We start from the raw sequence: 15,243 nt of genomic DNA, 5'->3' as shown, positions 1-15,243 counted from the left end.
CAATGGAGTATTAATCTCTCCAGAGGATCGAGTTTCATAATTGTGGATCTCAAATTAACTAAACTGTCAAAACATGAAAGATTTGTGCCATGTTGAAGTCTAAAAATAAACAAAAGTGTATATAGCTCTCGTAGTCCAAAAGCTGGCAGTATCCTTATTTGCTCGTAGACGTTCCGTACCGAATCCCGGGGTTGCAGCAGCGTTATTTTGAAGAACACGTGCAGGCCGGCCAATGGAAGCAAATGTACCAAGCCAAACGCTACTACAATACAGAATATATGGATGGACAAGGGGAAAATAAAGGAGGCGTAGGACCATGGGCGTTGGGAGGGGGGCAGCTGCCCCCCTAGACCTTCAAATTTATATTAGATATGGCTGAAAAAGCAGATGGTTTGGAAGAAGCAGTTGATAAAATTCCATCACACTAACGACTGCCCCCCCCCCCCCCTAGACAATATGCTGCCTAATCCTGCCTACGCCCATGCGTAGGGCATATGTTGGGAAAAGATGTCTTAGTTTTCTAATTATTCCTAGGTTACGAGACAAAATTTTACTCACAGTCTGTGCCTGCCACTTGAATGATAGAATCTCATGAGTATAAACCCCCAGGTCCTTATTCGATAAAGCACGCTTTAAAATTCCACAATGCGTTACAATTTCATGAATCCAAGGATAAAAAACAGGAGATTAGGAAAAAATGACAAAATCTGACTTACCAAGATTAATCTTAAGCCTATCTTTTACTTTTCATTCTGAAATATCCTCTTTTAGAGAAAGCAGTAATAATTGTTTCCAAGTAATTTTCTTTAAAATTTAATTAGTAAATCGTTAGTGAATATGGCTTATCTATGTCACTTATGCATTTAATAAAAAGTATGTTTGTTTAGAATCGAAATACGTGCAACAACTGTCGTTGGTGACGGTGAGAAATACTTCATAGAGAGAACTACGCAAAGTCAGCAGTTTGTAGCGCCAGATAAGCCTAAGTTTACGTGGTATCAGGTGAATAGTGACAGTGGATTCCCCGCAGTGAAACTAGTTTGGCATCCCAATGTTGATGGCAGACCTGGCTCCCACTTCTATGCGCAATACAGGTATTCTCTCATTTTTGTTTATTTAAACTAAGTACCTTAACATTGTTTTGCTGGTTCAAGATTTTTCCTTTTTTTTTATACCCAGGTCATATTATAGTCACATTTGTCATTAAAATCAAAATTAGGCACGACTACACCGCCAATTATGTTCCCCTTTCGTAATTTCTTGAGTTGAACATTGTTCCACCTTCAGGCATAAAATTTTTGACTGACCAATCAGAGCCGAGATTTAAGGCATAATTTTAGAAGTAAAAAAGATGAAAACTTACAACAGCAGTTTTCTATCTTTGACAGGAATCTGACAAAAGTAAAGAAAGCGTAGTAGTGTATTAGTAGAGAACAGTTGGACACAAATTAGTGTTGGTTGCATAACTCTTTAAACTAACTTTTCCGCTTCTGAAATACGAGTGTGTCGCCAAAATAAAGAAAAATGTCATGCTATTCGTAAATTTCTGTATTTTTTTTGTTGACAGAGTTGACTATAATGTGGCTCGGGTTTTACTCTTTATCACTGTCTTTTCTCATTCCTTGATGTTTGTTTTTTCACCTGGGTTCAATATATGTTATAAATAAGCTATTTGAGTCCACCCACGGGCTTACAACATAGGAGAAACAATATTTGTGAGGGTAGTAGGGTCACGTGGTTGTGTTTTTTCTTCTCTGCGTCTTCTTCTTTTTTCAAATAACCAAGTAAGTTGGACCTGCCAAGCCAATGCCTTATTTCATGCGAAGTTCAACGGCAAATGACTCGTATAAAGTTTTTAAGGGAAAAAAGAACTTTTGACGTTGTTTCTTTTTTTTAGAGTGAAAGGTTTCTATAAATGCCTAAGGTTTTTCTAACAACCTTATAGAATTCTGGAAAAAATTCAAATTCAAAATCCTTTCTCCCTTTAGGGAACCATATGTGCATGAACTTGGCATTAGATTCTGCTCTTATAAAGCTGTTTTTACTTATCAAGCGTGGCTGTGCTTTTCTGCGTCCTATAATTCTTTGAAAAGTCTTTTTAAATGCACCTTTTTGTATATTTTGTGCTATGCCAAATAAAATGAAGTAAATTTTTCTTTTAATGTATGAAGAGTTATTGGTCTACCTTCCTCCCCCATTGTTGTCACCTTGTCAGTAAAGAATCGGCTCGTAGTCCAGTTGTGAATAAACTTTGTCAAAATCTATACTTTCCGTATTGATTTAATGCCCTTTGTAGAAAATTCGGTGTACGACGACGCAACGGACATAGAAAGATAACGGTAAACCACCTCGCTTCCTCCCCCTGCTACGTAGCTTAAGCTTGATAAACATTCAGTTAAGACAGTGAGAAACTCTGGATTTTTACAATGAGGCTGGGGTATTTGGGTTTAAGACTGGAATGCGACTCCTAAACAGCCTGGGTAGTCTCTTGAATGTGACCACGAGATTGAGCTAACCAATAATAAGGTTTGAAACATTGAATATAGAGAATTATTTTAGATTTTCTTGGGCTTGAAGTTTAGGATTGGGTAAACCTGATAACTGACATTTTTCTGAATCATTATTATGTAAACCTCGATTTTAGAACTTTTTGCAACGTTTAAGGAATTCTTATATCTAAAGACACACTTAAGTCTTCCTATACATACTCCTATACATGTGTGTACATCCTAATTTGTCTCTTGTTATCAGAACCTGTCAACAGAATATCTTAACCTTGTCATCACTCGATGGCCTTGTATACATATCTTATGTTTTTGCATATTTTTCCATCGCCTTTGCAATAATTTTTTCCTTGTAGGAGAAAGGGAGAACCAATGTTTGAATCCACCCCTAACGAATTGTATGAAGACTTTATTATTGTGAGAGGCCTGGATGATATTGAAACTTACGAAATGAGAATAGTTGCTGTTGATGGTGACCATACAACAGCGTCAGATACACAAGAAGTAACCTTACATCCACAAGGTAATATTCACTTTATTATTCTGGATGAGATTTTGAAATATCCCCATTAGTTTTCAATTAAACTTCAAATCTCTTAACCAGTATGTGAATGTGTTATTCTGTTGTTGATCAGTACATTTTTAATTCATCCATTTTTAGAAGCATATTATTGCATAGTTCAAAGTATTGGGGTCGTTTGTAACGATTTATTTAGCGTTTCCAATCAAAGTCATGAAGTTTGTGAAAACCTGAGTAGTTTCTTTTGTTTTTTTTTACATTCGCTTTGCTTTAGGTCAGAGATTACAGAACCACTTTTTCCAAAAGAGTATATTAGTTATATTTGAGCACAGCTATGTTTAAATAGCCCAAATTTTGTATATCAACATAGTCCTAGTTATTTTATAGTGAAAATTAGTTGAAAACAAAAGAATCCGCGTACTTTGAATATTGAAAAAGGTAATAAATATACAATTTGTATACCATATAATTTATTAAATTTAAGAATTTTTATTTGTTGTTGGAAATAGTCAAAGACAAATAAATTCAGTTCTTATCCTCATGGGTTTATTATGCTGCATCCCAAAATAGGAAGTTCAATTAGTATCTTACATAGGATTTAAAGTAAGTTGTGTTTTTTGATTTATTGTAAATGTGCAAATTATGTTTTAATTATTGATCTACGGTGAGCCAAAATCAAAACCTGCATTAATTCTAAAACGTTCAAAAATTAAATAAAAAAACAAGCTTTTTTTAAACTGAAAGTAAGGAGTGACATTAAAACTTAAAACGAACAGAAATTATTAAGTATATGAAAGAGGTTGTCCCCTCCTCAATGTCTCGCTCTTTACGCTAAAGTTTGACTCTTTCTCACAACTCTATTTTTTTTAAACAATAAAAAACTTTAGCGTAAAGAGGAGGCGTTCAGGAGGGGACAACCCCTTTCATATACTTAATAATTTCTGTTCGTTTTAAGTTTTAATGTCGCTTCTTACTTTCAGTTAAAAAAAGCTTGTGTTTTTTTTATTTAATCTTACATAGGATTTAATGTAAAAGCATCTGTTCATGTTAAAATGTAGAACGATTTCAGTTTGATGGTTGTAATAAATCGTGCAGTTAATCGGTGGCAGTTTTACTAGGTGAATTGTCCCAGATAGTTTCTGAACAACTTAGAGGGGTTGAAGGCCTTGTTTTACCTATTGTCATATAAGAAACCTTTTTCGCATGGAAATTCATTTAATTCATACCTTTTTCAAATTCAAATTCATTTAATTCATAAACAAGACATAGCTCTCGTGGACAAAGCCCAAATATGATGTCTCTTAGTCATAATTAGCAAAATAAAGTTGTCTGATAAAACTTTGTCAGGATAAAATAAACTAAACAATAAAAAAAACACTAGAGATCATTGTAATATTTCACGAAGCTTGGCACAAAGCTTTTACTGCAGCGCATGGTGTTTGAAAGTCAAAAACCTGGACTAGATAAATCGTTGGAAGAAAAAGAATTCTTGTCTCTTCACCTAACAATTAAAAGAAACGAAGGTTCGGCGATATGTCTTTCATAATGACAAAAAACAAGCCGAGGCCAAAGTTAAAGGCCAATAAAAAAAAACGTAATTTTATTTTTGCCGAGGCCAATAAATTAGCCGAGGCCAGTGATTTTTAGCCGAGGCCAATAAAAAAAAACGTAATTTTAAAAAGGAGCTACTTCTAATTTAAGGTCCATTTGGACGTCATGCCATCAAGAAAAGGCTCAAATTGTCTGCATTTAGAAGACAACTGACAATGAGAATCCATATATAGAAGCCTGCCGCCTGCTGAGTGCCGGGTTTCCGGTGCAATATATATATAAATAGATGCATATATATATATATATATATATATATATATATATATATATATATATATATATATACCAAGGTATAGGCCTAGGCCAAGGTAACCCTCACACACACAAATCAGATTTGGAGAGGGGGAGGGGGTTAAGTCAAACTTAAAATTAACTGAAATTACCTCAAATAAAAGTAAAACCACCATTCCTGAACTTTCTAAAGGGCTGAGTGTCATTTGAGCTTTAATGATAACAAATATTTTTTTAATAGTTCCTCTGCTGTAATATAACATAGAAAAATAAACAATTACTGAGATTTCGAAAAATTAGTATCATTATATTTTAAACAATTAGTCTACTTCCGTTGGTTCTTTCCAGTGAACTCGATTTTTGTCGTGATTTTCTTTCTTTTTTGTTGTTGATGTTTTCCCGAATATGAAATACATTATTCATTTGTATCGTTTCTAGGAAAGTGCAAATGATACTCAGGCCATTTAGAGAGTTTGAGATTGGGGTGGCTTCACTCTTAATTGTGGTAACTCTTATGTATAAACTTGGCTAGACTTGTAATTTCATTATGAACCGTGGTTGATGTTATGACAAACAAAACACACTGCTCGAAATACAATTTGTTTTCAGTACAGGCGTGCCAATCGGGGGCAGGAGGGGGAGGAATTTTTCCTCCTCTATACTTTGAAGAATACCTTGTTATTTCTATTTCATGGCCGTTTTCTATTTTAGCTATGTGCTATATTAAAGCAGCGATACTGGCCGTTTTTTTTTCTCAACCTGTGCTTATTTTTTCACAACTATTAAATATAACTAAACTCCTAAAAATCCTAAAAATGGTGTACGATCGAAAAACAAAGTACACCATTAGAACCAGCTTGTCAGAAAACCCTCTAAAGGAAACTTACAGTCCCTTGACTTGAAAAACAAGGAAAGGGGCTGAAACCACCAAATTTTGCCTTGGAAGCGTGTTTTTTTTTGTTTCTCCTTATCTGCAGTTAGCGGGGCACTGAAACATCATAGAGAGCTGTTTAATGACTCATTTTAAAGGACATTTCTACATACAGTACCCTTCGTAATTAACAAAAATGATTTTTAGGAATAATTTTAATCGGTGCAGCGGTAGCTGCAACCTAGTAAATCTTGGTTGCTGCGGTAACAGCTAATTAAGAGAACTAATTTCTATGGTTACCCCCTGCTTTATGTATATTTGCTAAATGTTGTTCTGTTTTTTTTGTTATCTTCATTAAAAAATTGAAAAAAAATCGTTGCCCCTACATTTAAGTAAATCGGTGCCACTGTTTCAGTAAAGCGCGAATCACGCTCTGTTCTTTAGAAAATTTAGAGAGGCCATAATTCTACTCTATGTTGTATTTTCTGTTCGTTTTAAGTTTGATTGGATTGTTTATTTACTTTCTGTATGTTTTAGGATCTATCGATCCATCCATAGCAATATCTACTATTTTTATTTTTGGTATGATTATTAATTTTAATTTTTGTTCTTTTTTTGCTGGAGTTTAAAGTAATTCTGCTCATTCTGAATTTGAGAAACTTCTTTTTTTGGAAAACTTTTTTTAGACTAATTTGAGGAAAAAACGAAAGTCTAAGATACAAAATCAAATGATTCCAGTAAAGCTTAGACAAATCCCAAGTGGATTTTTTCAAGATCACTCTCCTATTTTTTAAGTATGTATGAATATTTTATTTTGCACAGTTAATATAACCCTTGTGCATAAGATTTTCGAGTAATTTCATCGTTTTCTGATTTTTCTTAGATATCAGTTTCAATCACAGATGTGATTTTGACTTAAGAACTATTAGCTATATTAGCCCACCCACTAGTTTCCAAGAAAACTGAAGTTTAAGCTTAAGGCATATGCTTACAAAGCAAAAACATATTATTTTCCTTGTATTTACTTTGCTAGCACCAGTAACAACTCATCACAGCACATACCCGCATGAGGTTGACTTAATGCAAAGCTGTGTCAGTTTCTTCGGGCTAAATTTACCTCAATGTTTGCCATTTTTTGCTGGAAAAGCCCTTGCGACTGGTAGGTTTTAACTGCCGTCTCCAGAGCTTTCAAGGCTGGGGTGTTTTCCACTGTGATGTAGCGACGCTAGTCCCCTTGTGACTGCGCAATAGATAAAGTTTTGTTTAAAATGTTTTTGAACCGTGACTCAAACCTGCTTATTCTAAGGGTTTTTCTCGCAAGAACAGGTGATCCTTGAGATAAATATAGAAACTAACAAGCTGAGACAAGTTTGTGCTTCTGTGGGTTGGGATTAATTGTGTTTGTACTACGATGTGATGTTAGTTAGTTATTTGTATTTTTCTTTTGATTATGAATGTAATGTCTGAGTTTTAATGCTTGGAGCTCAAATCTTGGGGCTTGGATACTCTTCTGTTTTTCCTTAGGCCCCTGACCCCCTGAAGTCCCAAGATTTTACAATTCTCTCAATATTCCCCCTTATTTTTCATAGGATTCACAGGATTTAGTTTGTTTTTTTAATTGATCCCTCCTCCCAAAAAAAATTCCTACGCTCGTGTATGGAATAGGCGTTTTTATTTTCGCTCATTTTTTGCCTTTGGCTTTTTATTTGGAACGAACTACCCACTTGTAAATAGGTTTAACTCTTTTTTCTAATAGATGGTCCTTACGTCCGATACAAGGAAAGCGTGGCCACATCTGGATGGTTTATTGGAATGCTTTTAGCTGTTGCCTTTCTTTTGATTGTTCTTATTCTCGTCTGCGTTATAAAAAAGAACAGAGGAGGAAAATACGCTGTACATGAAAGAGAAGCACTTCACGTGAGTCATAATTTTTCTTTCTTTTTTTCTGACCGATTTCTTTCAACTAACACGGATATGTCAAAACCAGATGAGCATAAACAAAAACTATTTTTTTATGTAATCATTTAGGATATTTGGAAAAATGTGCATACACTTTTATAACTGATAGTTTCTTTTAATATGATGTTTAGAGCTAGCTCATACGATAATCAAAGTTTTGGTAAGGGGAGGGGGGGGGGGGTCTTGAAACCAGTCTGTGGACTTGCGCTGTATTTTAACCAATAAACGAGAGTCCTCTACAGTACCCAACAAGTCCTAAAAGTCCTCTATTACAGAGGCTCTCGATCTTCCATATTCATCTCTTCCAAAGCTGTCTGTAAATTTGACCCACTTAACGGGGAGGAGGGATTTCTCCCTCCTCCCCTCTTCCTTCACTTTTTGGATTTGGTCACTAAATCAAGAAATAGCCTACAAATTTTCAATATATGGATAATTGTTTGTAGATTTTTTGCGTGTGTGCGTATGTGTTATTGATAGTGAAAAATTTTTGTCAAGTTTACTTCATAGATAATTGTTCTTTGCTTTGATCGAGTGGTAGCATAGCCCTTCTGCCCTTTCCAGTGGCTGCCCACTTCTTGGGTTTTCATCTTTGACTTGAGGCCACAGAGCTTCAGGTAGAGGCTTCTTCGTCACCAGATTTGGCCTTATGAACAAAAATATGGTATCAATCTGGTAGTGAAAAGTGGATTTAAGCTTTCCTTAATTGTGAATCAAGTTGATTAAATGAAAACTCAATCATTATTTTACATGAAAGTTACCATATATTGTATGTTTTTTAGACATTTTAATGCTTAACAAGGGTCTGTTAACAAGTAAATATAAGACAGACATTAGGAATTGGGATTAAGGCTCTGTCCACTTAAAGGATTTTTAAAGGCGGGTTCGAATCGCAACCAGCTAAAGGTCTTAATTGTAGACGGTGCTCTTTTCTATGAATTTTGCAACCGTTTCATAGTTATATTATTTGAAAAAAACTACGTTTTCTAAAGAGTTAAAAAGATTGAGTTACAAGGTCGAACCTTAAAACGTACAGGGATTAGGAGGCACAGTTGGGGGGCTGCCGCCCCCAAACCCCGCTTTCGCAGCCTGTAAATAAAAAAAAAGTTTTTTAAAGTGAAAGTAAGGAGCGACATTAAATCTTAAAACGATCAGAAATTATTCCGCATATGAAAGGGGCTGTGCCCTCCTCAACGCCTCGCTCTTTACGCTAAAGTTTGACTTTCTCACAACTCTTTTTTTAAACAATAAAAACTTTAGCGTAAAGAGCGAGGCGTTGAGGAGGGCACAGCCCCTTTCATATACGGAATAATTTCTGATCGTTTTAAGATTTAATGTCGCTCCTTACTTTCACTTTAAAAAACTTTTTTTTTATTTACAGGCTGCGAAAGCGGGTGGTTTGGGGCGGCAGCCCCCAACTGTGCCTCCTAATCCCTGTACGTTTTAAGGTTCGACCTTGTAACTCAGCCTCTTTAACTCTTTAGAAAACGTAGTTTTTTTTCAAATAATTTCTGCACGTTTTTGTACACTTTATTACTTATTATTGCTTGACTAACTGTTAGATGATTGTGTATTATTCTTTTCTTTCTCGACAGGGTGTTTTAAGGGTCGACCTTGTAACTCAGCCTCTTTAACTCTTTAGAAAACGTAATTTTTTTCAAATAATTTAAAAAAGAAACTGAGTTTCTTTTTTAAAATTTAAATTCAGTATATAAAAAATTTTATCTAACGGTGAATCGAACCCGGGTTTTCCGCCTGACAGCCCAGGAGTCTCAACCGCTGCACTAAAGAGACATACTTACAATTGTTTTTTAGTAAGGTGAATCTTTTTGACGCAAGCAAAACTTGATATTTGGTTTTTGGAAAACAGGGAAGGAGTAATCAGATTGAGCTGAAATTTCGAGGATAAGCTCCCAAGCCCCAGGAAAGCTTATTCTCTAAATTTCAGTCCGATCAGACAACGTAAAAGGGGGTTGTGGTGGGAAAAATTAACATGGGCTATTATAGGAAAACGAGGTTTTTCGTTAATGTAAGTTCGGGGGATAATTTCTTCGGTATGAAAATATCAAAAGGCTCTAAGAGGTCAAATTCTTCTTTAAATGAGTCCTCATTCACCTGGATCCAGGGCCAACTGTGGCTTTTAGGCGTGGCTAAGAAAACAAAATAAATGCAGTTTAAATGGCTATATTTGTTTTTTTTAAAACAGGGAAGGAGTGATCGGATTGAGATGAAATTTCGAGGACAAGCTCCCGGGCCCTAGGAAAGCTTAACCTCTAAATTTCAGCCCAATCGGACAACGTCAAAGGGGGGCTGTGGTGGGAGGGTCGAAACTTCTGGCCCAGTTTACCCCATGAAGACAAAGTCGGAGGAGGATGAAATTTTGCACGTTTCTTTGTTTGAGCTTGGGCTACAAAATGCGATTGCCTCCGTTTTTCTGCGGCATCTAGACCCTGAACTCACTTAAAAATGAGGTGGGTCGCTTCTTTATAGAGGCACACGTGTGCCTCCTTGATAAAGTCGGAGGGGGGGGTGAAATTTTGTACATGTCTTAGTTTCAGCGTGGGCTCAAAAATGCGATTACCGCTGTTTATCTGCGATCGCTAGGACCGGAAATCGCTTGCGGGCTCTCATAGGAAAACGAGCCCGCGTCTTCGCGGGCTAGCCCGCTTATAGCGGGTTCTTACAGGAAAACGAGGTTTTTCGTAAATGTAAATTCGGGGGATAATTTCTTCGGTCTGAAAATATCAAAAGGCCCTAACAGGTCGAAATTGCCAACTGTGGCCTGTAGGCGTGGCTAAGAAAAAAAAATGATGAATTTTAAGTGGCTATATTTGGTTTTTTGAAAACAGGGAAGGAGTGATCGGATTGAGCTGAAATTTCGAGGATAAGCTCCCGGACCCTAGGAAAGCTTAACCTCTAAATTTCAGCCCAATCGGACAGCGTTAAAGGGGGCCTGTGGTGGGAGGGTCGAAACTTCCGGCCCAGTTTACCCCATGAAGATAAAGTCGGAGGAGGATGAAATTTTGCAAGTTTCTTAGTTTGAGCTTGGGCTACAAAATGCGATTACCGCCGTCTCTCTGCGACCTCTAGGACCTGAAATCGCTTAACATTGTGGTGGGTCGCCTCTTTATAGAGGCACAAGTGTGCCTCCTTGATATTGTCGAAAAATTAGATCTTGTGTACACTGTTTATAATTCTTAGACAACGGGGAAGTGGATCAAAAATAGGTAGTTGTGTTTTTCTGACTAATACTGAGAGTTTGAGCAAGAGTTAATTTTGATGTTATTTCGCAGAAAATTTGCCATGAGACCATGAGAACATTTAATAACTTAAAATATTTAGAGATTTGGTTAAAAAATAGTGACAAAAAAAACACTCGATTTTGTATGTTTAATCTGCAAAATACTCGCGCATCATGCCTGAAATTCCCTCCATATCTTCTTTTTGCTTCTATTAGATTTTAAATTATTCTTTCTATTTAAAAAATATCATCTTTACTTGTGTTTTATTAATATTCGTGCTCTATAAAAAGGCAATGAGTATTTTCTTTTCTTCTCTTGAAAAGTTGATTATTTTTTAGTGAATTCGAAAACTAATCTATGATAGTTAACTACATTTGACTTAGCTATAGTTAAGTCAACCGTAGTTCTGACTATAGCTCTGACTTGGTCAGAACGTTGATAGTTTGTTTCTTTGTCAGTGTGGCAAAATATATGAAAATTAAAAACGACTATTTTCTAGGAAATGTAAATATAGACTATTTAGTTTAGAGAAGTACAACGTGCCTCATAGCTCTGGGACGACTTGGATAGTTTACAATTGTTGTTTACCGATGTTTCAGAATAAAATAAAAAAATGATTTTAAAGTGATTTACCGTCATTATCTGCTCATATTACTCTATAATTTTGGGCAAATTCCAAAAATTGTCAGAGGGACTTAAATGAAATCTTTTTCATATACACTAAGACCGGTTTTGTCAAAAATTCTAAGGTAGGCTTGTCAAATTTCCAGTATCCTGTCCCAGTCACTACGCACTGACGCTCACTCACGTGGGTTAGGAAAAGTCAACTAGAGTTCAAAGGAAAATGGTCAGAGTAGCTACTGAGGCAAATGCCTCATCTAAGGGCAAAAGGCTTGTAGTGGACTGTAGTCAACTATAGTACAAGGGCCAATTGCACTTGTTAAAATTTAAGATATTCTCCTGGTGTTTGGGAAAAAAAAACCTTTTTTCAATGACGAGCCAACTGTTGGTACTATCGAAATTTCGATGGTATTGAAACATAGTGTCTCTGCTAAAGTTTTTAATAAGAATGTTTTTCTAATAAAACACGGTTGCTTACGAAGTTTCTATCTTTGAACATCGTTTATAAAATCCAGATAATCCACGTTTCCACTTCTAGTGGTTCTTCCACTTGCGGCCCATTTTCTGTTTCAGCTTGATTTTCTGGCAGTTCAAATCCAAACTACTTAAAGCTGCAGTTGGACATTGTTTTGCTTGCTATGTTGTCCCAGCATCTGTTGGCAAATCGCATGGCCTCTAAGAGATTAATAGCGAACATCTTTTCGTCTTCAATGTCAGAAATATATTTTATGACAGCTTCAATTCTATAGAGTATCTTAAAGTTTTTTATAATTCCTGCATCTAGTGGCTGCAGCTTAGATGTTGTGTTGGCCAGAAAAAATTTTGCAATAGCCCATTTTAGATGGGAATGTGGAATGGGAATATCTGCAGTGCAATTGTCCAGGAATAACAAAATTTTGCGTTTTTTTTCCATAGTTTTATCTAATTCAGTCAATCATGAGGAAAATACCTCGTAAAATTGTAACTCTTTCTTTGCTGTGTTTGCCGCCGTGACATTTTTCGTCTTTAAATTGATAGGTTTTATCAGGGTGGCACTTGAAATACAAAGCTGTTTCATCAGCGTAAAAAATGTTTTTTTTTTGGGTGATAGTCCTTCAAAACATTCTTTAATTTGCTGTTCCAATCATCACAAACATTACTGTTAACAGACGCAGTGTAACTCGAAATAATTTCGAATTACGCATGATGTTTTCTTCGACTTCGGAAGGTTTTTCCAAGGAGATAGAAAATAATTCGAGATATCGAGTTATCGAAGATTTGACCATAGTAAGATATACTCCTGTACTTTCTACAGAAAATGGAAGAGTTTCGCTCCCTGTCCTCCCCCCTCCCCCTCATCCAATTTGCAAGATGTTCACGTTTACTTTTGTATACATAATATAAATACCAAGGAGTCAAACGGAAAAATATCCGAATAGAAAATCTACGCCTTACTTTGAACGATCCGAGTCTGAAAACCAAATAAAACCCACCTTGTGGTAGATAGACGTTTTCATCAAAATGCTCCGTGCCAAAAGCTAAGGTTTCTTAAAATTCGGTGCTTAGGCTTAGGAGGACTGTCAAAGAGTAAGTTTGCCTTAAATTTTGTTGGAAAAAACAGCGTCTGTCTGAGGATGTAAAATTACTTAAAAACATATTTCGATAAATAAACCAGGTTTATTTGTAATATATTTTTTTTGTCGTAGGTATAAAAGTGTTTTTCAAAATTGGTAATCTATCGGAATGTCTATTAGATATTTTTAACTCATTAAGTTTCAGTAGATTTTCTTCTTCTGTGCAAAGCATGGCCAAAGTTGTGTTCTGTGTGTAGAGTACACCTTCTTAAAAAAAAAAAATAATAATAATAAGCTCATGGTTGTTTCTACATTTTTTTTATCCTGTTTTCGTTTTTTCTTCAACTCCTTTGGGTCCTTGAAAAAGATTGACAGCAGTAAAGTGAAGCAAATTCGTTTATGCGGTATACTAACCTCAGTATGTTAACGTTGTTTCAACGAACTCATCTAAAGTGAAATACATAATCAAATATATTACCATATCATCTATCATATTATTGCCCACCGTTCAAAAAAGCAAAACCCAACTGTCATGGAAAAACAAAAACATGGATGTAAAACCAGTTATTCATTTGAGATCTTCCTTTGAGTTGGAGTTACTTTCACTTAAACTGTTTATCCATTATAGGGTCGACATGACTATCCTGATGAAGTAAATGCGTTTCCTGAGTATAATCAGGCAGCTGGACGTGTTCCAAAGAGTTCTATTAGCTCCGATTTTCGGATGCCACATGAATCAGACACCGATTCAATGGCCGAATATGGCGATGGTGATGCAGGTAAGGTCGCTTTTAACCTTCGAAGAAGTTACTTTTTCTTACCCTTTAAGTTAGGCATTTTTATGTGGACTTAATTAAACGTCTTAGAGCCTTTTAACAAACTGTTTGGCTGTTTCTTTTATTATATGCTTCATTTTTTTCGCTGAATGTAACTTTAGTCGCTTGAATCCCTCTCTTTCCTGATCACTTAGTTGTTGTTTTTTCCTATCTGAAGTTATCTAATTATCTAAAAAACTATGATTTTGTCTAGATATATATTACACATAAAAGATGAAATAAACAGCAATGGCTAATCAAATCATTACTATTTTCAGCAGTTATTTGCCGCGGGGTCATACATGGGGAGGAGAATTTAAAACAAAATAAGAATAAAAATGCTATAATTGTCACGTTATAAATGTTCTTTTACTATTCTGAAAACTCTGATATATATATACATATATATATATATATATATATATATATATATATATATATATATATATATATATATATATATATATATATATATATATATATCTGCACACAGAAGTGGGTGAGGAATCCCCAATGGAAAAATTGTGGCAATACAACTGAACTCTTTTATTGGTCTAAAACCGGTAAAAAAAAATCTTTTTATTACTACTACTACTACTATTTCTTATAGTAAACCTAATAGTAATAAGAAATTTTTCTTCCTAAGAATTAAGATTTTGTCTTGCTACTTAAATTTTGGGTGAAAGTTTGCAACAAGTTTTAGTATAAAATTTTGGGTGGATGAAGAGGAGTGATTTTAAGCACCCTTGTCAAAAAGTGCCAAAAACATGCCGAAAAATTGCAGTTTTAGGTCTGTATTTTTTTTTTTTAATGTCGTAATAAGGACACTGTGGATGCAGTTTAAGAGTAAAATCCTGTGTGCAGGTTTTTCAATGTTTTTTTGTTTTTTTTTTAATACATTAGTGTTTCAAATGCGTTGCAGAAGGGTCCTCCCTTGATCATAGGTACTTCCAGAAAGGGGATGAGGGCGGTGCCACCCTCCTTCTGGAAAAGAAGAAGAAATATATTAAAAGACACACTCCCTTCTCCCTTTTAATTCCTGGTAAAACAAAATTTCTGGTGGGACTTGCCCCTCCAACCGAGAAAATTTCTTAGTAACGCCCTTGCCTGTTACCCATTTTCACCGATTCTTTTTACCTCCGTTCTTTGTCATTGTTGGAATTAGAATAATGAGGAAATATAATATAGGAAGCTATAAAAAATAATTTCCAGTCGTAAAAAAAGGTTGGCCATAAAAAGCAGAATTGATAAAGAGCACAAATTACGAGATGGAAAATTTTAAGTTTAATGCCCTAAATACATACTTCTCATTCCCTTCA

The 15,243-nt window shown here is 35.3% G+C and overlaps 1 protein-coding gene across 1 annotated transcript in view; it reads left to right on the top strand.

Moving 5' to 3' along the window:
• Positions 1–15,243, top strand: part of Nrg (Neuroglian) — a 119,806-nt gene that overhangs the window by 91,230 nt on the left and 13,333 nt on the right. Inside the window, exons 18-21 of the mRNA XM_089096452.1 lie at positions 888–1,094; positions 2,861–3,027; positions 7,494–7,654; positions 13,738–13,888. Coding sequence (XP_088952578.1) covers positions 888–1,094; positions 2,861–3,027; positions 7,494–7,654; positions 13,738–13,888 — 686 coding nt within the window. The remainder of the gene's footprint in view (positions 1–887; positions 1,095–2,860; positions 3,028–7,493; positions 7,655–13,737; positions 13,889–15,243) is intronic.

Source organism: Artemia sp. Qi Xiang Cuo, chromosome 11, assembly GCF_049724085.1.
Source record: "Artemia sp. Qi Xiang Cuo chromosome 11, ASM4972408v1, whole genome shotgun sequence".
NCBI classification, from domain to species: Eukaryota; Metazoa; Arthropoda; class Branchiopoda; order Anostraca; family Artemiidae; genus Artemia; species Artemia sp. Qi Xiang Cuo.
The sequence above is the reverse complement of the archived record's forward strand: the minus strand, read 5'-3'. Positions and strand labels throughout refer to the sequence as shown.